Source organism: Pseudophryne corroboree, chromosome 7, assembly GCF_028390025.1.
Source record: "Pseudophryne corroboree isolate aPseCor3 chromosome 7, aPseCor3.hap2, whole genome shotgun sequence".
NCBI lineage: Eukaryota > Metazoa > Chordata > Amphibia > Anura > Myobatrachidae > Pseudophryne > Pseudophryne corroboree.
The window spans coordinates 514851580-514877831 of record NC_086450.1 but is presented as its reverse complement, the minus strand read 5'-3'; the positions used below and the strand labels follow the sequence as shown (position 1 = coordinate 514877831).

The 26252-nt window shown below is 48.4% G+C and overlaps 1 protein-coding gene across 1 annotated transcript in view; it reads right to left on the bottom strand.

Annotated features, from left to right (window-relative positions):
• ITGAL (integrin subunit alpha L) overlaps positions 1 to 26252 on the bottom strand; it is a 306572-nt gene that overhangs the window by 161654 nt on the left and 118666 nt on the right. Inside the window, exon 13 of the mRNA XM_063933029.1 lies at positions 2297 to 2447. Within this exon, the coding sequence (XP_063789099.1) occupies positions 2297 to 2447 (151 nt within the window). The remainder of the gene's footprint in view (positions 1 to 2296; positions 2448 to 26252) is intronic.

Sequence of the window (26252 nt, the reverse complement as noted above, 5' to 3'; positions counted from 1 at the left end):
GGGCCTACACATCACTGACACCTACACCTCTATCATCTAGGAGTCACATCTCCATACACAGGGTATACACGTCACTGACACCTACATCTCTATTATCTAGGAGTCACATCTCCATACACAGGGCCTACATGTCACTAACAACTACACCTCTATCATCTAGGAGTCACATCTCCATACATAGGGTATACACGTCACTGACACCTACATCTCTATCATCTAAGGATTACACAACTCCACACACAGGGCCTACATGTCACTGACAACTACACCTCTATCATCTAAGGATTACACATCTCCATACACAGGGCCTACATGTCACCGACACCTACATCTCTATCATCTAGAAGTCACATCTCCATACACAGGGCCTACACATCACTGACACCTACATCTCTATCATCTAGGAGTCACATCTCCATACACATGGCCTACACGTCACTGACACCTACACCTCCATCATCTAGGAGTCACACATCTCCTTACACAAGGCCTACACGTCACTGGCAACTACACCTCTATCATCTAGGAGTCACATCTCCTTACACAGGGCCTACACGTCACTGACACCTACATCTCTATCATATAGGAGTCACACATCTCCATACACAGGGCCTACACGTCACTGACACCTACATCTCTATCATCTAAGGATCACACATCTCCATACACAAGGCCTACAAGTCACTGACACCTACATCTCTATCATCTAGAAGTCACACATCTCCTTACACAGGGCCTACACGTCACTGACACCTACATCTCTATCATCTAGAAGTCACACATCTCCTTACACAAGGCCTACACGTCACTGACACCTATACCTCTATCATCTAGGAGTCACACATCTCCTTACACAGGGCCTACACATCACTGACACCTACACCTCTATCACCTAGGAGTTACATATCCATACACAGGGCCTACACGTCACTGACACATACATCTCTATCCTCTATGAGTCACTTGTCCTTACACAGGGCCTACAAGTCACTGACACCTACATCTCTATCATCTAGGAGTCACATCTCCATACACAGGGTCTACACGTCACTGACACCTACATCTCTATCATCTAGGAGTCACATCTCCATACACAGGGTCTACACGTCACTGACACCTACATCTCTATCATCTAGGAGTCACATCTCCATACACAGGGTCTACACGTCACTGACACCTACATCTCTATCATCTAGAAGTCACACATCTCCTTACACAGGGCCTACACGTCACTGACACCTACATCTCTATCATCTAGAAGTCACACATCTCCTTACACAAGGCCTACACGTCACTGACACCTATACCTCTATCATCTAGGAGTCACACATCTCCTTACACAGGGCCTACATGTCACTGACACCTACACCTCTATCATCTAGTAGTCACATCTCCATACACAGGGCCTACACGTCACTGACACATACATCTCTATCACCTAGGAGTTACATATCCATACACAGGGCCTACACGTCACTGACACCTACATCTCAATCATCTAGGAGTCACATCTCCATACACAGGGTCTACATGTCACTGACACCTCTATCATCTAGGAGTCACATCTCCATACACAGGGCCTACATGTCACTGACACCTACACCTCTATCATCTAGGAGTCACATCTCCATACACAGGGCCTACATGTCACTGACACCTACACCTATCATCTAGCAGTCACACATCTCCATACACAGGGCCTACACATCACTGACACCTACACCTCTATCACCTAGGAGTTACATATCCATACACAGGGCCTACACGTCACTGACACATACATCTCTATCCTCTATGAGTCACTTGTCCTTACACAGGGCCTACAAGTCACTGACACCTACATCTCTATCATCTAGGAGTCACATCTCCATACACAGGGTCTACACGTCACTGACACCTACATCTCTATCATCTAGGAGTCACATCTCCATACACAGGGTCTACACGTCACTGACACCTACATCTCTATCATCTAGGAGTCACACATCTCCATACACAGGGCCTACAAGTCACTGACACCTACATCTCTATCATCTAGGAGTCACATCCCATACACAGGGCCTACACGTCACTGACACCTATACCTCTATCATCTAGGAGTCACATCTCCATACACAGGGTATACACGTCACTGACAGACACCTCCTGTGACAGGGAACCCATTAAGATCTCTGTAAGGTTTCCATTATCACCACACAATGGACTACAGTTGCTCAATCTTATTCACCAGTAGCAAAGTGCCACAAGTGGTCTCCTACAGAAAAGCCCTATACAATAACCAAAGGCAGAAGCTCACCCTCTATCGCAAGGATCTTCTGCTGTATGCCCTCAAATAAGTTCTCCAGGTCTTTAGTGTTGTTCAGCACTGTGCGGTATTTGTAGGTGGGAGTAGATGCAAGGTCAGTTATTATTTTCTCACCCTCTGGCTTTCCAAAGTTTTTTCCTACCTGTATACAAAGGTCACAAAGTCATGGCAAAGTAAGAAATAGCAACACTCAGACAGCTCTATAGCAAGTATATAAGTCCCATTCCTTCACAATCACAGGTACTGTATATAGTGCTGTATCCCAGGTCGCTTCGAAAAGTAGTGGTGGCACTACTAATAGGATAGCTGCAGTGGATGGCAAGGGTGCCAGAAATAGTGGGCACCTAACAGACTGAGCAATTGATATTAGTATTATTTATTATCCTTTATGTATATGGTGCCACAAGGGATCCGCAGCACCCAATTACAGAGTACATAAATAAGCAATAACAAAAAAATAGTGACTTACAGTACAAGACAATATAGGACAAGTACAGGGTATATACACATAGCTGCGTCTGCAGACAACACTGAAATAAAGAGAAGATAGGTTATGTTAGAGACATAAAAGCACATAAGGGAAGAGGGCCCTGCTCGTATAAGGGGAGAGGCACACATACAGGGGTGACAGAGATGGGGTAGAAAGGGAGCGTGGGCCACAGAAGACTTAGGATGAGATTTGGCTAGGTTTGGTAAAGAAGTGGGTCTTTAGAGCCCATCTGAAGTTTTGTAGAGAGGTGGAGAGTCTGAGGGGGAGAGGTAGAGAATTCCAGAGTATTGGAGCAGCACGTGAGAAATCTTGGAAGTAGGAGTGGGAGGAAGTAATCAGTAGGCAGAGAGGAGAGGACGGGTGGGAGAGTAAAGGGAGATAAGGTCAGAGATGTAGATGGGAGAGGAGTGGGTGAGAGCTTTGTAAGTGAGTGTGAGAAGCTTGAAATGGATTCTGAAAGGGAAGGGAAGCCAGTGAAGGGCTTGTAGGAGAGGGGAGGTGGACGTAGTGTGTTTGGTGAGGAAGATGAGACGTGCTGCAGCATTGAGGATAGATTGGAGTGGAGAGAGGTATGTGTCAAGGATGCCAGTTAGGAGGAGATTACAGTAGTCCAGTCTGGAGATGACCAGTGAGTGGAAGAGGGTCTTAGTGGCATCCTGGGTGAGAACAGGCCTGAGCAACACATACACACACACAAACACCTCAAACCAAGCTAACAAGAATTGGGGAGTCATTTTCATTTTGACGGGCAGATGCAGGATCAGTGAAGGGGGGGCCACCTAGAGTCCCCCGTGGGCTTGCATCAGAAATGTGCATGAAAAAACAACAGAACTAGACCACTGTTACTACTCCACACTCATGGCTAGAGGTATTACAGAGAAGGTCAGCTGCAATCTCCAAAAGAATAGCAGAAGATAACACACAGTGATGTCAGAGGGGTGAAGAGAGGAAGAGGATAACACACAGTGATGTCAGAGGGAAGAGGAAGTGGATAACACACAGTGATGTCAGAGGGGAGAAGAGAGGAACAGGATAACACAGTGATGTCAGAGGGGAGAGGAGAGGAAGAAGATAACACACAGTGATGTCAGAGGGGAGAGGAAAAGGATAACACACAGTGATGTCAAAGGGGAGAGGAGAGGAAGAAGATAACACACAGTGATGTCAGAGGGGAGAAGAGAGGAAGATAATAACACACAGTGATGTCAGAGGGGAGAAGAGAGGAAGATAATAACACACAGTGATGTCAGAGGGGAGAAGAGAGGAAGAAGATAACACACAGTGATGTCAGAGGGGAGAGGAAGAGGATAACACACAGTGATGTCAGAGGGGAGAGGAGAGACAGAGGATAACACACAGTGATGTCAGAGGGGAGAAGAGAGGAAGAGGATAACACACAGTGATGTCAGAGGGGAGAGGAGAGGAAGAAGATAACACACAGTGATGTCAGAGGGGAGAGGAGAGGAAGAAGATAACACACAGTGATGTCAGAGGGTAGAGGAGAGGAAGAAGATAACACACAGTGATGTCAGAGGGGAGAGGAGAGGCAGAGGATAACACACAGTGATGTCAGAGGGGAGAGGAAGAGGATAACACACAGTGATGTCAGAGGGGAGAGGAAGAGGATAACACACAGTGATGTCAGAGGGAAGAAGAAAGGAAGAGGATAACACACAGTGATGTCAGAGGGGAAAGAAGAGGATAACACACAGTGATGTCAGAGGGAAGAGGATAACACAGTGATGTCAGAGGGGAGAGGAGAGGAAGAGGATAACACACAGTGATGTCAGAGGGGAGAAGAGAGGAAGAGGATAACACAGTGATGTCAGAGGAGAGGAGAGGAAGAGGATAACACACAGTGATGTCAGAGGGAAGAAGAGAGGAAGAGGATAACACACAGTGATGTCAGAGGGGAGAGGAGAGGAAGAGGATAACACACAGTGATGTCAGAGGGAAGAGGAAGAGGATAACGCACAGTGATGTCAGAGGGGAGAGGAGAGGAAGAGGATAACACACAGTGATGTCAGAGGGGAGAGGAAGAGGATAACACACAGTGATGTCAGAGGGGAGAGGAGAGACAGAGGATAACACACAGTGATGTCAGAGGGGAGAGGAGAGGAAGAAGATAACACACAGTGATGTCAGAGGGAAGAAGAGAGGAAGAGAATAACACACAGTGATGTCAGAGGGAAGAAGAGAGGAAGAGGATAACACACAGTGATGTCAGAGGGAAGAAGAGAGGAAGAGGATAACACACAGTGATGTCAGAGGGGAGAAGAGAGGAAGAGGATAACACACAGTGATGTCAGAGGGGAGAGGAAGAAGATAACACACAGTGATGTCAGAGGGGAGAGGAAGAGGATAACACACAGTGATGTCAGAGGGGAGAGGAGAGACAGAGGATAACACACAGTGATGTCAGAGGGGAGAGGAGAGACAGAGGATAACACACAGTGATGTCAGAGGGGAGAGGAGAGGAAGAAGATAACACACAGTGATGTCAGAGGGAAGAAGAGAGGAAGAAGATAACACACAATGATGTCAGAGGGGAGAGGAAGAGGATAGCACACAGTGATGTCAGAGGGGAGAAGAGAAACACAGGATAACACACAGTGATGTCAGAGGGGAGAGGAGAGACAGAGGATAACACACAGTGATATCAGAGGGGAGAGGAGAGGAAGAAGATAACACACAGTGATGTCAGAGGGAAGAAGAGAGGAAGAGAATAACACACAGTGATGTCAGAGGGAAGAAGAGAGGAAGAAGATAACACACAGTGATGTCAGAGGGGAGAGGAAGAGGATAACACACAGTGATGTCAGAGGGAAGAAGAGAGGAAGAGGATAACACAGTGATGTCAGAGGGAAGAGGAAGTGGATAACACACAGTGATGTCAGAGGGGAGAGGAAGAGGATAACACACAGTGATGTCAGAGGAAAGAAGAGAGGAAGAGGATAACACACAGTGATGTCAGAGGGAAGAAGAGAGGAAGAGGATAACACACAGTGATGTCAGAGGGAAGAGAAAGAGGATAACACACAGTGATGTCAGAGGGGAGAAGAGAGGAAGAGGATAACACACAGTGATGTCAGAAGGAAGAAGAGAGGAAGAGGATAACACACAGTGATGTCAGAGGGAAGAGGAAGAGGATAACACACAGTGATGTCAGAGGGAAGAGGAAGAGGATAACACACAGTGATGTCAGAGGGAAGAGGAAGAGGATAACACACAGTGATGTCAGAGGGGAGAGGAGGGGAAGAAGATAACACACAGTGATGTCAGAGGGGAGAAGAGAGGAAGAGGATAACACACAGTGATGTCAGAGGGGAGAGGAAGAGGCAGAGGATAACACACAGTGATGTCAGAGGGGAGAAGAGAGGAAGAGGATAACACACAGTGATGTCAGAGGGGAGAGGAAGAGGATAACACAGTGATGTCAGAGGGGAGAGGAGAGGAAGAGGATAACACACAGTGATGTCAGAGGGAAGAGGATAACACACAGTGATGTCAGAGGGGAGAAGAGAGGAAGAAGATAACACACAGTGATGTCAGAGGGGAGAGGAGAGGAAGAAGATAACACACAGTGATGTCAGAGGGGAGAAGAGAGGAAGAAGATAACACAGTGATGTCAGAGGGAAGAAGAGAGGAAGAGGATAACACACAGTGATGTCAGAGGGGAGAAGAGAGGAAGAGGATAACACACAGTGATGTCAGAGGGAAGAAGAGAGGAAGAAGATAACACACAGTGATGTCAGAGGGGAGAGGAGAGGAAGAGGATAACACACAGTGATGTCAGAGGGGAGAGGAAGAAGATAACACACAGTGATGTCAGAGGGGAGAGACAGAGGATAACACACACACAGTGATGTCAGAGGGGAGAGGAGAGACAGAGGATAACACACAGTGATATCAGAGGGGAGAGGAGAGGAAGAAGATAACACACAGTGATGTCAGAGGGAAGAAGAGAGGAAGAGAATAACACACAGTGATGTCAGAGGGAAGAAGAGAGGAAGAAGATAACACACAGTGATGTCAGAGGGGAGAGGAAGAGGATAACACACAGTGATGTCAGAGGGTAGAGGAGAGGCAGAGGATAATGCACAGTGATGTCAGAGGGGAGAGGAAGAGAATAACACACAGTGATGTCAGAGGGGAGAGGAGAGGCAGAGGATAATGCACAGTGATGTCAGAGGGGAGAGGAGAGGAAGAGGATAACACAGTGATGTCAGAGGGGAGAAGAGAGGAAGAGGATAACACACAGTGATGTCAGAGGGGAGAGGAGAGGAAGAGGATAACACAGTGATGTCAGAGGGGAGAAGAGAGGAAGAGGATAACACACAGTGATGTCAGAGGGGAGAGGAGAGGAAGAGGATAACACACAGGGATGTCAGAGGGGAGAAGAGAGACACAGGATAATGCACAGTGATGTCAGAGGGGAGAGGAGAGGAAGAGGATAACACACAGTGATGTCAGAGGGGAGAAGAGAGACACAGGATAACACACAGTGATGTCAGAGGGGAGAAGAGAGGATAACACACAATGATGTCAGAGGGGAGAGGAAGAGGATAACACACAATGATGTCAGAGGGGAGAGGAAGAGGATAACACACAGTGATGTCAGAGGGGAGAAGAGAGGAAGAGGATAACACACAGTGATGTCAGAGGGGAGAAGAGAGACACTGGATAACACACAGTGATGTCAGAGGGGAGAAGAGAGGAAGAGGATAACACACAGTGATGTCAGAGGGGAGAGGAGAGGCAGAGGATAACGCACAGTGATGTCAGAGGGGAGAGGAGAGGCAGAGGATAATGCACAGTGATGTCAGAGGGGAGATGAGAGACACAGGATAATGCACAGTGATGTCAGAGGGGAGAGGAGAGGAAGAGGATAACACACAGTGATGTCAGAGGGTAGAGGAGAGGAAGAGGATAACACACAGTGATGTCAGAGGGGAGAGGAGAGGAAGAGGATAACACACAGTGATGTCAGAGGGGAGAAGAGAGGAAGAGGATAACACACAGTGATGTCAGAGGGGAGAGGAGAGGAAGAGGATAACACACAGTGATGTCAGAGGGAAGAAGAAAGGAAGAGGATAACACAGTGATGTCAGAGGGGAGAGGAGAGGAAGAGGATAACACACAGTGATGTCAGAGGGGAGAGGAGAGGAAGAGGATAACACACAGTGATGTCAGAGGGAAGAAGAGAGGAAGAGGATAACACAGTGATGTCAGAGGGGAGAGGAGAGGAAGAAGATAACACACAGTGATGTCAGAGGGGAGAGGAGAGGAAGAGGATAACACACAGTGATGTCAGAGGGTAGAGGAGAGGAAGAGGATAACACACAGTGATGTCAGAGGGTAGAGGAGAGGAAGAGGATAACACAGTGATGTCAGAGGGGAGAGGAGAGGAAGAAGATAACACACAGTGATGTCAGAGGGAAGAGGATAACACACAGTGATGTCAGAGGGGAGAGGAGAGGAAGAGGATAACACACAGTGATGTCAGAGGGGAGAAGAGAGACACAGGATAACACACAGTGATGTCAGAGGGGAGAAGAGAGGATAACACACAATGATGTCAGAGGGAAGAGGATAACACACAATGATGTCAGAGGGGAGAGGAAGAGGATAACACACAGTGATGTCAGAGGGGAGAAGAGAGGAAGAGGATAACACACAGTGATGTCAGAGGGGAGAAGAGAGGAAGAGGATAACACACAGTGATGTCAGAGGGGAGAGGAGAGGCAGAGGATAATGCACAGTGATGTCAGAGGGGAGATGAGAGACACAGGATAATGCACAGTGATGTCAGAGGGGAGAAGGGAGACAGAGGATAACACACAGTGATGTCAGAGGGGAGAGGAGAGGAAGAGGATAACACACAGTGATGTCAGAGGGGAGATGAGAGACACAGGATAATGCACAGTGATGTCAGAGGGAAGAAGATTGGAAGAGGATAACACACAGTGATGTCAGAGGGAAGAAGAGAGGAAGAGGATAACACACAGTGATGTCAGAGGGAAGAGGAAGAGGATAACACACAGTGATGTCAGAGGGGAGAAGAGAGGAAGAGGATAACACACAGTGATGTCAGAGGGAAGAAGAGAGGAAGAGGATAACACACAGTGATGTCAGAAGGAAGAAGAGAGGAAGAGGATAACACACAGTGATGTCAGAGGAAAGAGGAAGAGGATAACACACAGTGATGTCAGAGGGAAGAGGAAGAGGATAACACACAGTGATGTCAGAGGGGAGAGGAGAGGAAGAAGATAACACACAGTGATGTCAGAGGGGAGAAGAGAGGAAGAGGATAACACACAGTGATGTCAGAGGGGAGAGGAAGAGGCAGAGGATAACACACAGTGATGTCAGAGGGGAGGAGAGAGGAAGAGGATAACACACAGTGATGTCAGAGGGGAGAAGAGAGGAAGAGGATAACACACAGTGATGTCAGAGGGGAGAGGAAGAGGATAACACACAGTGATGTCAGAGGGGAGAGGAGAGGAAGAAGATAACACACAGTGATGTCAGAGGGGAGAAGAGAGGAAGATAACACACAGTGATGTCAGAGGGAAGAAGAGAGGAAGAGGATAACACACAGTGATGTCAGAGGGAAGAAGAGAGGAAGAGGATAACACACAGTGATGTCAGAGGGGAGAAGAGAGGAAGAGGATAACACACAGTGATGTCAGAGGGGAGAGGAAGAAGATAACACACAATGATGTCAGAGGGGAGAGGAAGAGGATAGCACACAGTGATGTCAGAGGGGAGAGGAGAGGAAGAGGATAACACACAGTGATGTCAGAGGGGAGAGGAGAGGAAGAGGATAACACACAGTGATGTCAGAGGGGAGAGGAGAGGAAGAGGATAACACACAGTGATGTCAGAGGGAAGAAGAGAGGAAGAGGATAACACAGTGATGTCAGAGGGGAGAAGAGAGGAAGAGGATAACACACAGGGATGTCAGAGGGGAGAAGAGAGGATAACACACAATGATGTCAGAGGGGAGAAGAGAGGAAGAGGATAACACACAGTGATGTCAGAGGGGAGAAGAGAGGAAGAGGATAACACACAGTGATGTCAGAGGGGAGAAGAGAGGAAGAGGATAACACACAGTGATGTCAGAGGGGAGAAGAGAGGAAGAGGATAACACACAATGATGTCAGAGGGGAGAAGAGAGGAAGAGGATAACACACAGTGATGTCAGAGGGGAGAGGAGAGGAAGAGGATAACACACAGTGATGTCAGAGGGGAGATGAGAGACACAGGATAATGCACAGTGATGTCAGAGGGAAGAAGATTGGAAGAGGATAACACACAGTGATGTCAGAGGGAAGAAGAGAGGAAGAGGATAACACACAGTGATGTCAGAGGGAAGAGGAAGAGGATAACACACAGTGATGTCAGAGGGGAGAAGAGAGGAAGAGGATAACACACAGTGATGTCAGAGGGAAGAGGAAGAGGTTAACACACAGTGATGTCAGAGGGGAGAAGAGAGGAAGAGGATAACACACAGTGATGTCAGAGGGGAGAGGAGAGGCAGAGGATAATGCACAGTGATGTCAGAGGGGAGAGGAGAGGAAGAGGATAACACAGTGATGTCAGAGGGGAGAAGAGGGGAGAAGAGAGGAAGAGGATAACACACAGGGATGTCAGAGGGCAGAAGAGAGACACAGGATAATGCACAGTGATGTCAGAGGGTAGAGGAGAGGAAGAGGATAACACAGTGATGTCAGAGGGGAGAGGAGTGGAAGAAGATAACACACAGTGATGTCAGAGGGAAGAGGATAACACACAGTGATGTCAGAGGGGAGAGGAGAGGAAGAGGATAACACACAGTGATGTCAGAGGGGAGAGGAGAGGAAGAGGATAACACACAGTGATGTCAGAGGGGAGAAGAGAGACACAGGATAACACACAGTGATGTCAGAGGGGAGAAGAGAGGATAACACACAATGATGTCAGAGGGGAGAGGAAGAGGATAACACAATGATGTCAGAGGGGAGAGGAAGAGGATAACACACAGTGATGTCAGAGGGGAGAGGAGAGGAAGAGGATAACACACAGTGATGTCAGAGGGGAGAGGAGAGGAAGAGGATAACACACAGTGATGTCAGAGGGGAGAAGAGAGACACAGGATAACACACAGTGATGTCAGAGGGGAGAAGAGAGGATAACACACAATGATGTCAGAGGGGAGAGGAAGAGGATAACACAATGATGTCAGAGGGGAGAGGAAGAGGATAACACACAGTGATGTCAGAGGGGAGAAGAGAGGAAGAGGATAACACACAGTGATGTCAGAGGGGAGAAGAGAGGAAGAGGATAACACACAGTGATGTCAGAGGGGAGAGGAGAGGCAGAGGATAATGCACAGTGATGTCAGAGGGGAGATGAGAGACACAGGATAATGCACAGTGATGTCAGAGGGGAGAAGAGAGGAAGAGGATAACACACAGTGATGTCAGAGGGGAGAAGGAAGACAGAGGATAACACACAGTGATGTCAGAGGGGAGAAGAGAGACACTGGATAACACACAGTGATGTCAGAGGGAAGAAGAGAGGAAGAGGATAACACACAGTGATGTCAGAGGGAAGAAGAGAGGAAGAGGATAACACACAGTGATGTCAGAGGGAAGAAGAGAGGAAGAGGATAACACAGTGATGTCAGAGGGAAGAAGAGAGGAAGAGAATAACACACAGTGATGTCAGAGGGAAGAAGAGAGGAAGAGGATAGCACACAGTGATGTCAGAGGGGAGAAGAGAGGAAGAGGATAACACACAGTGATGTCAGAGGGGAGAAGAGAGGAAGAGGATAACACACAATGATGTCAGAGGGGAGAAGAGAGGAAGAGGATAACACACAGTGATGTCAGAGGGGAGAGGAGAGGAAGAGGATAACACACAGTGATGTCAGAGGGGAGAAGAGAGACACAGGATAATGCACAGTGATGTCAGAGGGGAGAGGAGAGGAAGAGGATAACACACAGTGATGTCAGAGGGAAGAAGAGAGGAAGAGGATAACACACAGTGATGTCAGAGGGGAGAAGAGAGGATAACACACAGTGATGTCAGAGGGAAGATGAGAGGAAGAGGATAACACACAGGGATGTCAGAGGGGAGAGGAGAGGCAGAGGATAATACACAGTGATGTCAGAGGGGAGAGGAAAGGCAGAGGATAATGCACAGTGATGTCAGAGGGGAGAGGAGAGGAAGAGGATAACACACAGTGATGTCAGAGGAGAGAGGAAGAGGATAACACACAGTGATGTCAGAGGGGAGAGGAGAGGAAGAGGATAACACAGTGATGTCAGAGGGGAGAGGAAGAAGATAACACACAGTGATGTCAGAGGGGAGAGGAAGAAGATAACACACAGTGATGTCAGAGGGGAGAGGAAGAGGATAACACACAGTGATGTCAGAGGGGAGAGGAGAGACAGAGGATAACACACAGTGATGTCAGAGGGGAGAGGAGAGGAAGAAGATAACACACAGTGATGTCAGAGGGAAGAAGAGAGGAAGAAGATAACACACAGTGATGTCAGAGGGGAGAAGAGAGGAAGAGGATAACATACAGTGATGTCAGAGGGGAGAGGAGAGGAAGAGGATAACACACAGTGATGTCAGAGGGGAGAAGAGAGGAAGAAGATAACACACAGTGATGTCAGAGGGAAGAATAGAGGAAGAAGATAACACACAGTGATGTCAGAGGGGAGAAGAGAGACACAGGATAACACACAGTGATGTCAGAGGGGAGAGGAGAGACAGAGGATAACACACAGTGATGTCAGAGGGGAGAGGAGAGACAGAGGATAACACACAGTGATATCAGAGGGGAGAGGAGAGGAAGAAGATAACACACAGTGATGTCAGAGGTTAGAAGAGAGCAAGAAGATAACACACAGTGATGTCAGAGGGAAGAAGAGAGGAAGAGAATAACACACAGTGATGTCAGAGGGAAGAAGAGAGGAAGAAGATAACACACAGTGATGTCAGAGGGGAGAGGAAGAGGATAACACACAGTGATGTCAGAGGGTAGAGGAGAGGCAGAGGATAATGCACAGTGATGTCAGAGGGGAGAGGAAGAGAATAACACACAGTGATGTCAGAGGGGAGAGGAGAGGCAGAGGATAACACAGTGACGTCAGAGGGAAGAAGAGAGGAAGAAGATAACACACAGTGATGTCAGAGGGGAGAGGAACAGGATAACACACAGTGATGTCAGAGGGAAGAAGAGAGGAAGAGGATAACACACAGTGATGTCAGAGGGGAGAAGAGAGGAAGAGGATAACACACAGTGATGTCAGAGGGGAGAGGAGAGGAAGAGGATAACACACAGTGATGTCAGAGGGAAGAAGAGAGGAAGAGGATAACACACAGTGATGTCAGAGGGGAGAAGAGAGGATAACACACAATGATGTCAGAGGGGAGAGGAAGAGGATAACACACAGTGATGTCAGAGGGGAGAAGAGAGGAAGAGGATAACATACAGTGATGTCAGAGGGGAGAGGAGAGGAAGAGGATAACACACAGTGATGTCAGAGGGGAGAAGAGAGGAAGAGGATAACATACAGTGATGTCAGAGGGGAGAGGAGAGGAAGAAGATAACACACAGTGATGTCAGAGGGAAGAAGAGAGCAAGAAGATAACACACAGTGATGTCAGAGGGGAGAAGAGAGACACAGGATAACACACAGTGATGTCAGAGGGGAGAAGAGAGACACAGGATAACACACAGTGATGTCAGAGGGGAGAGGAGAGACAGAGGATAACACACAGTGATGTCAGAGGGGAGAGGAGAGACAGAGGATAACACACAGTGATATCAGAGGGGAGAGGAGAGGAAGAAGATAACACACAGTGATGTCAGAGGGAAGAAGAGAGCAAGAAGATAACACACAGTGATGTCAGAGGGAAGAAGAGAGGAAGAGAATAACACACAGTGATGTCAGAGGGAAGAAGAGAGGAAGAAGATAACACACAGTGATGTCAGAGGGGAGAGGAAGAGGATAACACACAGTGATGTCAGAGGGGAGAAGAGAGACACAGGATAATGCACAGTGATGTCAGAGGGGAGAGGAGAGGAAGAGGATAACACACAGTGATGTCAGAGGGTAGAGGAGAGGAAGAGGATAACACAGTGATGTCAGAGGGGAGAAGAGAGGAAGAGGATAACACAGTGATGTCAGAGGGGAGAGGAGAAGAAGAGGATAACACACAGGGATGTCAGAGGGGAGAGGAGAGGCAGAGGATAATGCACAGTGATGTCAGAGGGGAGAGGAAAGGCAGAGGATAATGCACAGTGATGTCAGAGGGGAGAGGAGAGGAAGAGGATAACACACAGTGATGTCAGAGGAGAGGAAGAGGATAACACACAGTGATGTCAGAGGGGAGAGGAGAGGAAGAGGATAACACACAGTGATGTCAGAGGGGAGAAGAGAGGAAGAGGATAACACACAGTGATGTCAAAGGGGAGAAGAGAGGAAAAGGATAACACACAGTGATGTCAGAGGGGAGAAGAGAGACACTGGATAACACATAGTGATGTCAGAGGGGAGAAGAGAGGAAGAGGATAACACACAGTGATGTCAGAGGGAAGAAGAGAGGAAGAGGATAACACAGTGATGTCAGAGGGAAGAAGAGAGGAAGAGGATAACACACAGTGATGTCAGAGGGGAGAAGAGAGGAAGAGGATAACACACAGTGATGTCAGAGGGGAGAAGAGAGACACAGGATAATGCACAGTGATGTCAGAGGGGAGAGGAGAGGAAGAGGATAACACACAGTGATGTCAGAGGGAAGAAGAGAGGAAGAGGATAACACACAGTGATGTCAGAGGGGAGAAGAGAGGATAACACACAGTGATGTCAGAGGGGAGAAGAGAGGATAACACACAATGATGTCAGAGGGGAGAGGAAGAGGATAACACACAGTGATGTCAGAGGGGAGAGGAAGAGGATAACACACAGTGATGTCAGAGGGGAGAGGAGAGACAGAGGATAACACACAGTGATGTCAGAGGGGAGAGGAGAGACAGAGGATAACACACAGTGATGTCAGAGGGGAGAAGAGAGGAAGAGGATAACACACAGTGATGTCAGAGGGGAGAGGAGAGGAAGAGGATAACACACAGTGATGTCAGAGGGAAGAAGAGAGGAAGAGGATAACACACAGTGATGTCAGAGGGGAGAAGAGAGGATAACACACAATGATGTCAGAGGGGAGAGGAAGAGGATAACACACAGTGATGTCAGAGGGGAGAAGAGAGGAAGAGGATAACATACAGTGATGTCAGAGGGGAGAGGAGAGGAAGAGGATAACACACAGTGATGTCAGAGGGAAGAAAAGAGGAAGAGAATAACACACAGTGATGTCAGAGGGAAGAAGAGAGGAAGAAGATAACACACAGTGATGTCAGAGGGGAGAGGAGAGGCAGAGGATAATGCACAGTGATGTCAGAGGGGAGAGGAAGAGAATAACACACAGTGATGTCAGAGGGGAGAGGAGAGGCAGAGGATAATGCACAGTGATGTCAGAGGGGAGAGGAGAGGAAGAGGATAACACAGTGATGTCAGAGGGGAGAAGAGAGGAAGAGGATAACACACAGGGATGTCAGAGGGGAGAAGAGAGGAAGAGGATAACACACAGTGATGTCAGAGGGGAGAGGAGAGGAAGAGGATAACACAGTGATGTCAGAGGGGAGAAGAGAGGAAGAGGATAACACACAGTGATGTCAGAGGGGAGAGGAGAGGAAGAGGATAACACACAGGGATGTCAGAGGGGAGAAGAGAGACACAGGATAATGCACAGTGATGTCAGAGGGGAGAGGAGAGGAAGAGGATAACACACAGTGATGTCAGAGGGTAGAAGAGAGGAAGAGGATAACACACAGTGATGTCAGAGGGGAGAGGAGAGGAAGAAGATAACACACAGTGATGTCAGAGGGAAGAAGAGAGGAAGAAGATAACACAGTGATGTCAGAGGGAAGAAGAGAGGAAGAAGATAACACACAGTGATGTCAGAGGGGAGAAGAGAGACACAGGATAACACACAGTGATGTCAGAGGGGAGAGGAGAGACAGAGGATAACACACAGTGATGTCAGAGGGGAGAGGAGAGGAAGAAGATAACACACAGTGATGTCAGAGGGAAGAAGAGAGCAAGAAGATAACACACAGTGATGTCAGAGGGAAGAAGAGAGGAAGAGAATAACACACAGTGATGTCAGAGGGAAGAAGAGAGGAAGAAGATAACACACAGTGATGTCAGAGGGGAGAGGAAGAGGATAACACACAGTGATGTCAGAGGGTAGAGGAGAGGCAGAGGATAATGCACAGTGATGTCAGAGGGGAGAGGAAGAGAATAACACACAGTGATGTCAGAGGGGAGAGGAGAGGCAGAGGATAATGCACAGTGATGTCAGAGGGGAGAGGAGAGGAAGAGGATAACACAGTGATGTCAGAGGGGAGAAGAGAGGAAGAGGATAACACACAGGGATGTCAGAGGGGAGAAGAGAGACACAGGATAATGCACAGTGATGTCAGAGGGGAGAGGAGAGGAAGAGGATAACACAGTGATGTCAGAGGGGAGAGGAGAGGAAGAGGATAACACACAGTGATGTCAGAGGGAAGATGAGAGGAAGAGGATAACACACAGGGATGTCAGAGGGGAGAGGAGAGGCAGAGGATAATACACAGTGATGTCAGAGGGGAGAGGAAAGGCAGAGGATAATGCACAGTGATGTCAGAGGGGAGAGGAGAGGAAGAGGATAACACACAGTGATGTCAGAGGGGAGAGGAAGAGGATAACACACAGTGATGTCAGAGGGGAGAGGAGAGGAAGAGGATAACACAGTGATGTCAGAGGGGAGAAGAGAGGAAGAGGATAACACACAGTGATGTCAGAGGGAAGAAGAGAGGAAGAAGATAACACACAGTGATGTCAGAGGGGAGAGGAAGAGGATAACACACAGTGATGTCAGAGGGGAGAGGAGAGACAGAGGATAACACACAGTGATGTCAGAGGGAAGAAGAGAGGAAGAAGATAACACACAGTGATGTCAGAGGGGAGAGGAGAGGAAGAAGATAACACACAGTGATGTCAGAGGGGAGAAGAGAGACACAGGATAACACACAGTGATGTCAGAGGGGAGAGGAGAGACAGAGGATAACACACAGTGATGTCAGAGGGGAGAGGAGAGACAGAGGATAACACACAGTGATATCAGAGGGAAGAAGAGAGGAAGAGAATAACACACAGTGATGTCAGAGGGAAGAAGAGAGGAAGAAGATAACACACAGTGATGTCAGAGGGGAGAGGAAGAGGATAACACACAGTGATGTCAGAGGGTAGAGGAGAGGCAGAGGATAATGCACAGTGATGTCAGAGGGGAGAGGAAGAGAATAACACACAGTGATGTCAGAGGGGAGAGGAGAGGCAGAGGATAATGCACAGTGATGTCAGAGGGGAGAGGAGAGGAAGAGGATAACACAGTGATGTCAGAGGGGAGAAGAGAGGAAGAGGATAACACACTGGGATGTCAGAGGGCAGAAGAGAGACACAGGATAATGCACAGTGATGTCAGAGGGGAGAGGAGAGGAAGAGGATAACACAGTGATGTCAGAGGGGAGAAGAGAGGAAGAGGATAACACACAGTGATGTCAGAGGGGAGAGGAGAGGAAGAGGATAACACACAGGGATGTCAGAGGGGAGAAGAGAGACACAGGATAATGCACAGTGATGTCAGAGGGGAGAGGAGAGGAAGAGGATAACACACAGTGATGTCAGAGGGTAGAGGAGAGGAAGAGGATAACACACAGTGATGTCAGAGAGGAGAGGAAGAGGATAACACACAGTGATGTCAGAGGGGAGAGGAGAGGAAGAGGATAACACACAGTGATGTCAGAGGGTAGAGGAGAGGAAGAGGATAACACACAGTGATGTCAGAGGGTAGAGGAGAGGAAGAGGATAACACAGTGATGTCAGAGGGTAGAGGAGAGGAAGAAGATAACACACAGTGATGTCAGAGGGAAGAGGATAACACACAGTGATGTCAGAGGGGAGAGGAGAGGAAGAGGATAACACACAGTGATGTCAGAGGGGAGAGGAGAGGAAGAGGATAACACACAGTGATGTCAGAGGGGAGAAGAGAGACACAGGATAACACACAGTGATGTCAGAGGGTAGAGGAGAGGAAGAGGATAACACAGTGATGTCAGAGGGTAGAGGAGAGGAAGAAGATAACACACAGTGATGTCAGAGGGAAGAGGATAACACACAGTGATGTCAGAGGGGAGAGGAGAGGAAGAGGATAACACACAGTGATGTCAGAGGGGAGAGGAGAGGAAGAGGATAACACACAGTGATGTCAGAGGGAAGAAGAGAGGAAGAGGATAACACACAGTGATGTCAGAGGGGAGAAGAGAGGATAACACACAATGATGTCAGAGGGGAGAGGAAGAGGATAACACACAGTGATGTCAGAGGGGAGAAGAGAGGAAGAGGATAACATACAGTGATGTCAGAGGGGAGAGGAGAGGAAGAAGATAACACACAGTGATGTCAGAGGGAAGAAGAGAGCAAGAAGATAACACACAGTGATGTCAGAGGGGAGAGGAAGAGGATAACACACAGTGATGTCAGAGGGTAGAGGAGAGGCAGAGGATAATGCACAGTGATGTCAGAGGGGAGAAGAGAGGAAGAGAATAACACACAGTGATGTCAGAGGGAAGAAGAGAGGAAGAAGATAACACACAGTGATGTCAGAGGGGAGAGGAAGAGGATAACACACAGTGATGTCAGAGGGTAGAGGAGAGGCAGAGGATAATGCACAGTGATGTCAGAGGGGAGAAGAGAGGAAGAGAATAACACACAGTGATGTCAGAGGGAAGAAGAGAGGAAGAAGATAACACACAGTGATGTCAGAGGGGAGAGGAAGAGGATAACACACAGTGATGTCAGAGGGTAGAGGAGAGGCAGAGGATAATGCACAGTGATGTCAGAGGGGAGAAGAGAGGAAGAGGATAACACACAGTGATGTCAGAGGGGAGAAGAGAGACACAGGATAATGCACAGTGATGTCAGAGGGGAGAGGAGAGGAAGAGGATAACACACAGTGATGTCAGAGGGTAGAGGAGAGGAAGAGGATAACACAGTGATGTCAGAGGGGAGAAGAGAGGAAGAGGATAACACAGTGATGTCAGAGGGGAGAGGAGAAGAAGAGGATAACACACAGGGATGTCAGAGGGGAGAGGAGAGGCAGAGGATAATGCACAGTGATGTCAGAGGGGAGAGGAAAGGCAGAGGATAATGCACAGTGATGTCAGAGGGGAGAGGAGAGGAAGAGGATAGCACACAGTGATGTCAGAGGAGAGGAAGAGGATAACACACAGTGATGTCAGAGGGGAGAGGAGAGGAAGAGGATAACACACAGTGATGTCAGAGGGGAGAAGAGAGGAAGAGGATAACACACAGTGATGTCAGAGGGGAGAAGAGAGACACTGGATAACACACAGTGATGTCAGAGGGGAGAAGAGAGGAAGAGGATAACACACAGTGATGTCAGAGGGAAGAAGAGAGGAAGAGGATAACACAGTGATGTCAGAGGGAAGAAGAGAGGAAGAGGATAACACACAGTGATGTCAGAGGGGAGAAGAGAGGAAGAGGATAACACACAGTGATGTCAGTGGGGAGAAGAGAGACACAGGATAATGCACAGTGATGTCAGAGGGGAGAGGAGAGGAAGAGGATAACACACAGTGATGTCAGAGGGAAGAAGAGAGGAAGAGGATAACACACAGTGATGTCAGAGGGGAGAAGAGAGGATAACACACAGTGATGTCAGAGGGGAGAAGAGAGGATAACACACAATGATGTCAGAGGGGAGAGGAAGAGGATAACACACAGTGATGTCAGAGGGCAGAGGAGAGGAAGAGGATAACACAGTGATGTCAGTGGGGAGAGGAGAGGAAGAGGATAACACACAGTGATGTCAGAGGGAAGAGGATAACACACAGTGATGTCAGAGGGGAGAGGAGAGGAAGAGGATAACACACAGTGATGTCAGAGGGAAGAAGAGAGGAAGAGGATAACACACAGTGATGTCAGAGGGGAGAGGAGAGACAGAGGATAACACACAGTGATGTCAGAGGGGAGAGGAGAGACAGAGGATAACACACAGTGATATCAGAGGGGAGAGGAGAGGAAGAAGATAACACACAGTGATGTCAGAGGGGAGAGGAGAGGCAGAGGATAATGCACAGTGATGTCAGAGGGGAGAGAAAGAGAATAACACACAGTGATGTCAGAGGGGAGAGGAGAGGCAGAGGATAATGCACAGTGATGTCAGAGGGGAGAGGAGAGGAAGAGGATAACACACAGGGATGTCAGAGGGGAGAAGAGAGACACAGGATAATGCACAGTGATGTCAGAGGGGAGAGGAGAGGAAGAGGATAACACAGTGATGTCAGAGGGGAGAAGAGAGGAAGAGGATAACACACAGTGATGTCAGAGGGGAGAGGAGAGGAAGAGGATAACACAGTGATGTCAGAGGGGAGAAGAGAGGAAGAGGATAACACACAGTGATGTCAGAGGGGAGAGGAGAGGAAGAGGATAACACACAGGGATGTCAGAGGGGAGAAGAGAGACACAGGATAATGCACAGTGATGTCAGAGGGGAGAGGAGAGGAAGAGGATAACACACAGTGATGTCAGAGGGGAGAGGAGAGGAAGAGGATAACACACAGTGATGTCAGAGGGAAGAAGAGAGGAAGAGGATAACACAGTGATGTCAGAGGGGAGAGGAGAGGAAGAGGATAACACACAGTGATGTCAGAGGGGAGAGGAGAGGAAGAGGATAACACACAGTGATGTCAGAGGGAAGAAGAGAGGAAGAGGATAACACACAGTGATGTCAGAGGGAAGAGGAGAGGAAGAAGATAACACACAGTGATGTCAGAGGGTAGAGGAGAGGAAGAGGATAACACACAGTGATGTCAGAGGGTAGAGGAGAGGAAGAGGATAACACAGTGATGTCAGAGGGGAGAGGAGAGGAGAGGAAGAGGATAACACACAGTGATGTCAGAGGGCAGAGGAGAGGAAGAGGATAACACAGTGATGTCAGAGGGGAGAGGAGAGGAAGAGGATAACACACAGTGATGTCAGAGGGAAGAGGATAACACACAGTGATGTCAGAGGGGAGAGGAGAGGAAGAGGATAACACACAGTGATGTCAGAGGGGAAAAGAGAGACACAGGATAACACACAGTGATGTCAGAGGGGAGAAGAGAGGATAACACACAATGATGTCAGAGGGGAGAGGAAGAGGATAACACACAATGATGTCAGAGGGGAGAGGAAGAGGATAACACACAGTGATGTCAGAGGGGAGAAGAGAGGAAGAGGATAACACACAGTGATGTCAGAGGGGAGAGGAGAGGCAGAGGATAATGCACAGTGATGTCAGAGGGGAGAGGAGAGGCAGAGGATAATGCACAGTGATGTCAGAGGGGAGATGAGAGACACAGGATAATGCACAGTGATGTCAGAGGGGAGAAGGGAGACAGAGGATAACACACAGTGATGTCAGAGGGGAGAGGAGAGGAAGAGGATAACACACAGTGATGTCAGAGGGGAGAAGAGAGACACTGGATAACACACAGTGATGTCAGAGGGGAGAAGAGAGGAAGAGGATAACACACAGTGATGTCAGAGGGGAGAAGGAAGACAGAGGATAACACACAGTGATGTCAGAGGGGAGAAGAGAGACACTGGATAACACACAGTGATGTCAGAGGGGAGAAGAGAGGAAGAGGATAACACAGTGATGTCAGAGGGAAGAAGAGAGGAAGAGGATAACACACAGTGATGTCAGAGGGAAGAAGAGAGGAAGAGGATAACACACAGTGATGTCAGAGGGAAGAAGAGAGGAAGAGGATAACACACAGTGATGTCAGAGGGGAGAAGAGAGGAAGAGGATAACACACAGTGATGTCAGAGGGGAGAAGAGAGACACAGGATAATGCACAGTGATGTCAGAGGGGAGAGGAGAGGAAGAGGATAACACACAGTGATGTCAGAGGGAAGAAGAGAGGAAGAGGATGACACACAGTGATGTCAGAGGGGAGAAGAGAGGATAACACACAATGATGTCAGAGGGGAGAGGAAGAGGATAACACACAGTGATGTCAGAGGGGAGAAGAGAGGAAGAGGATAACACACAGTGATGTCAGAGGGGAGAGGAGAGGAAGAGGATAACACACAGTGATGTCAGAGGGGAGAGGAGAGGCAGAGGATAATACACAGTGATGTCAGAGGGGAGAGGAAAGGCAGAGGATAATGCACAGTGATGTCAGAGGGGAGAGGAGAGGAAGAGGATAACACACAGTGATGTCAGAGGGGAGAGGAAGAGGATAACACACAGTGATGTCAGAGGGGAGAAGAGAGACACTGGATAACACACAGTGATGTCAGAGGGGAGAAGAGAGGAAGAGGATAACACAGTGATGTCAGAGGAAAGAAGAGAGGAAGAGGATAACACACAGTGATGTCAGAGGGAAGAAGAGAGGAAGAGGATAACACACAGTGATGTCAGAGGGAAGAAGAGAGGAAGAGGATAACACACAGTGATGTCAGAGGGAAGAAGAGAGGAAGAGGATAACACACAGTGATGTCAGAGGGGAGAAGAGAGGAAGAGGATAACACACAGTGATGTCAGAGGGGAGAGGAGAGGAAGAGGATAACACAGTGATGTCAGAGGGGAGAAGAGAGGAAGAGGATAACACACAGTGATGTCAGAGGGAAGAAGAGAGGAAGAAGATAACACACAGTGATGTCAGAGGGGAGAGGAGAGGAAGAGGATAACACACAGTGATGTCAGAGGGGAGAGGAAGAAGATAACACACAGTGATGTCAGAGGGGAGAGGAAGAGGATAACACACAGTGATGTCAGAGGGGAGAGGAGAGGAAGAGGATAACACACAGTGATGTCAGAGGGGAGAGGAAGAAGATAACACACAGTGATGTCAGAGGGGAGAGGAGAGGAAGAGGATAACACACAGTGATGTCAGAGGGTAGAGGAGAGGAAGAGGATAACACAGTGATGTCAGAGGGGAGAAGAGAGGAAGAGGATAACACAGTGATGTCAGAGGGGAGAGGAGAAGAAGAGGATAACACACAGGGATGTCAGAGGGGAGAGGAGAGGCAGAGTATAATGCACAGTGATGTCAGAGGGGAGAGGAAAGGCAGAGGATAACACACAGTGATGTCAGAGGGGAGAGGAGAGGAAGAAGATAACACACAGTGATGTCAGAGGGGAGAAGGAAGACAGAGGATAACACACAGTGATGTCAGAGGGGAGAAGAGAGACACTGGATAACACACAGTGATGTCAGAGGGGAGAAGAGAGGAAGAGGATAACACAGTGATGTCAGAGGGAAGAAGAGAGGAAGAGGATAACACACAGTGATGTCAGAGGGAAGAAGAGAGGAAGAGGATAACACACAGTGATGTCAGAGGGAAGAAGAGAGGAAGAGGATAACACACAGTGATGTCAGAGGGAAGAAGAGAGGAAGAGGATAACACACAGTGATGTCAGAGGGGAGAAGAGAGGAAGAGGATAACACACAGTGATGTCAGAGGGGAGAGGAGAGGAAGAGGATAACACAGTGATGTCAGAGGGGAGAAGAGAGGAAGAGGATAACACACAGTGATGTCAGAGGGAAGAAGAGAGGAAGAAGATAACACACAGTGATGTCAGAGGGGAGAGGAGAGGAAGAGGATAACACACAGTGATGTCAGAGGGGAGAGGAAGAAGATAACACACAGTGATGTCAGAGGGGAGAGGAAGAGGATAACACACAGTGATGTCAGAGGGGAGAGGAGAGGAAGAGGATAACACACAGTGATGTCAGAGGGGAGAGGAAGAAGATAACACACAGTGATGTCAGAGGGGAGAGGAGAGGAAGAGGATAACACACAGTGATGTCAGAGGGTAGAGGAGAGGAAGAGGATAACACAGTGATGTCAGAGGGGAGAAGAGAGGAAGAGGATAACACAGTGATGTCAGAGGGGAGAGGAGAAGAAGAGGATAACACACAGGGATGTCAGAGGGGAGAGGAGAGGCAGAGTATAATGCACAGTGATGTCAGAGGGGAGAGGAAAGGCAGAGGATAATGCACAGTGATGTCAGAGGGGAGAGGAGAGGAAGAGGATAACACACAGTGATGTCAGAGGAGAGGAAGAGGATAACACACAGTGATGTCAGAGGGGAGAGGAGAGGAAGAGGATAACACACAGTGATGTCAGAGGGGAGAAGAGAGGAAGAGGATAACACACAGTGATGTCAGAGGGGAGAAGAGAGACACTGGATAACACACAGTGATGTCAGAGGGGAGAAGAGAGGAAGAGGATAACACACAGTGATGTCAGAGGGAAGAAGAGAGGAAGAAGATAACACACAGTGATGTCAGAGGGGAGAGGAGAGGAAGAGGATAACACACAGTGATGTCAGAGGGGAGAGGAAGAGGATAACACACGATGTCAGAGGGGAGAGGAAGATGATAACACACAGTGATGTCAGGGGGGAGAGGAGAGGAAGAAGATAACACACAGTGATGTCAGAGGGAAGAAGAGAGGAAGAAGATAACACACAGTGATGTCAGAGGGAAGAAGAGAGGAAGAAGATAACGCACAGTGATGTCAGAGGGAAGAAGAGAGGAAGAAGATAACACACAGTGATGTCAGAGGGGAGAGGAGAGACAGAGGATAACACACAGTGATATCAGAGGGGAGAGGAGAGGAAGAAGATAACACACAGTGATGTCAGAGGGAAGAAGAGAGCAAGAAGATAACACACAGTGATGTCAGAGGGAAGAAGAGAGGAAGAGAATAACACACAGTGATGTCAGAGGGGAGAAGAGAGGAAGAGGATAACACACAGTGATGTCAGAGGGTAGAGGAGAGGCAGAGGATAATGCACAGTGATGTCAGAGGGGAGAGGAAGAGAATAACACACAGTGATGTCAGAGGGGAGAGGAGAGGCAGAGGATAATGCACAGTGATGTCAGAGGGGAGAGGAGAGGAAGAGGATAACACAGTGATGTCAGAGGGGAGAAGAGAGGTAGAGGATAACACACAGGGATGTCAGAGGGGAGAAGAGAGACACAGGATAATGCACAGTGATGTCAGAGGGGAGAGGAGAGGAAGAGGATAACACAGTGATGTCAGAGGGGAGAGGAGAGGAAGAGGATAACACACAGTGATGTCAGAGGGAAGATGAGAGGAAGAAGATAACACACAGTGATGTCAGAGGGGAGAGGAAGAGGATAACACACAGTGATGTCAGAGGGGAGAGGAGAGGAAGAGGATAACACAGTGATGTCAGAGGGGAGAAGAGAGGAAGAGGATTACACACAGTGATGTCAGAGGGGAGAGGAGAGGAAGAGGATAACACACAGTGATGTCAGAGGGGAGAGGAAGAAGATAACACACAGTGATGTCAGAGGGGAGAGGAAGAGGATAACACACAGTGATGTCAGAGGGGAGAGGAGAGACAGAGGATAACACACAGTGATGTCAGAGGGGAGAGGAGAGGAAGAAGATAACACACAGTGATGTCAGAGGGAAGAAGAGAGGAAGAAGATAACACACAGTGATGTCAGAGGGAAGAAGAGAGGAAGAAGATAACATACAGTGATGTCAGAGGGGAGAAGAGAGACACAGGACAACACACAGTGATGTCAGAGGGGAGAGGAGAGACAGAGGATAACACACAGTGATGTCAGAGGGGAGAGGAGAGACAGAGGATAACACACAGTGATGTCAGAGGGAAGAAGAGAGGAAGAGAATAACACACAGTGATGTCAGAGGGAAGAAGAGAGGAAGAAGATAACACACAGTGATGTCAGAGGGGAGAGGAAGAGGATAACACACAGTGATGTCAGAGGGTAGAGGAGAGGCAGAGGATAATGCACAGTGATGTCAGAGGGTAGAGGAGAGGAAGATGATAACACAGTGATGTCAGAGGGGAGAAGAGAGGAAGAGGATAACACACAGGGATGTCAGAGGGCAGAAGAGAGACACAGGATAATGCACAGTGATGTCAGAGGGGAGAGGAGAGGAAGAGGATAACACAGTGATGTCAGAGGGGAGAAGAGAGGAAGAGGATAACACACAGTGATGTCAGAGGGGAGAGGAGAGGAAGAGGATAACACACAGGGATGTCAGAGGGGAGAAGAGAGACACAGGATAACACACAGTGATGTCAGAGGGGAGAGGAGAGGAAGAGGATAACACACAGTGATGTCAGAGGGGAGAGGAGAGGAAGAGGATAACACACAGTGATGTCAGAGGGTAGAGGAGAGGAAGAGGATAACACAGTGATGTCAGAGGGTAGAGGAGAGGAAGAAGATAACACACAGTGATGTCAGAGGGAAGAGGATAACACACAGTGATGTCAGAG